Source organism: Trypanosoma theileri (genome assembly GCF_002087225.1).
Source record: "Trypanosoma theileri isolate Edinburgh chromosome Unknown TM35_Tth_73_V1, whole genome shotgun sequence".
Classification (NCBI taxonomy): Eukaryota; Euglenozoa; class Kinetoplastea; order Trypanosomatida; family Trypanosomatidae; genus Trypanosoma; species Trypanosoma theileri.
Window position 1 is genome coordinate 30756 of NW_021639915.1, and position 540 is coordinate 31295.

At 39.8% G+C, this 540-nt stretch overlaps 1 protein-coding gene across 1 annotated transcript; it reads right to left on the reverse strand.

Moving 5' to 3' along the window:
- Nucleotides 1-2: 2 nt before the first annotated feature.
- TM35_000731100 (uncharacterized protein) lies at nt 3-323 on the reverse strand (the record flags this gene model as incomplete). The annotated part of the gene is made up of 1 exon (XM_029031254.1): nt 3-323. A coding segment is annotated over one exon (321 nt), but the record flags the coding sequence as incomplete, so codon positions are not given.
- Nucleotides 324-540: the final 217 nt, after the last annotated feature.

A 540-nucleotide genomic window follows, 5' to 3' on the forward strand; every position in this document is an offset into this window, starting at 1 on the left:
CTAGCAGGACCAACAGAAGCACCAGGAGCAGATGGAGAAGTGGGACTGCGTTCCGGTGGTCGTTGGCTTTCTGAAAGCTCCTGTGGGCCAGCTGCACCTTGTTCCATTTCGGTTTCCACACCTTCTTTACCACCAGAAGGAGCAGGTTCTCCTTTAGACAGAGTAACACCACCAACAGGTGTAGCTTCTTCAATTGCGCGAGGTCCACCTTCAACATTAACTTTAAGAATAGTATCTTCAGTATTAGTGTCTGCCAACACAAAACTGCAGACACAACAGAGTGTGATGCTCATAACACAAAGCACATGCCGTATTGACATCATTACTTTTTTTTGTTGGTGTTACTATGTCAGTTGAGCGGCTCAAAGAAAAAGAAAAAAGTAAAAACAAGCAATGAAAAAGAAGCAAAGAACAAATAGAAATAACAGAAAATAACGGCATCCCCATTGAATACAAGAGAGTTATAACAAATAGCAACAACAATAAAATAAGCAGAAGAATGATTATTTACTTGCAGAAGAAAACATATAAAAACAAAAA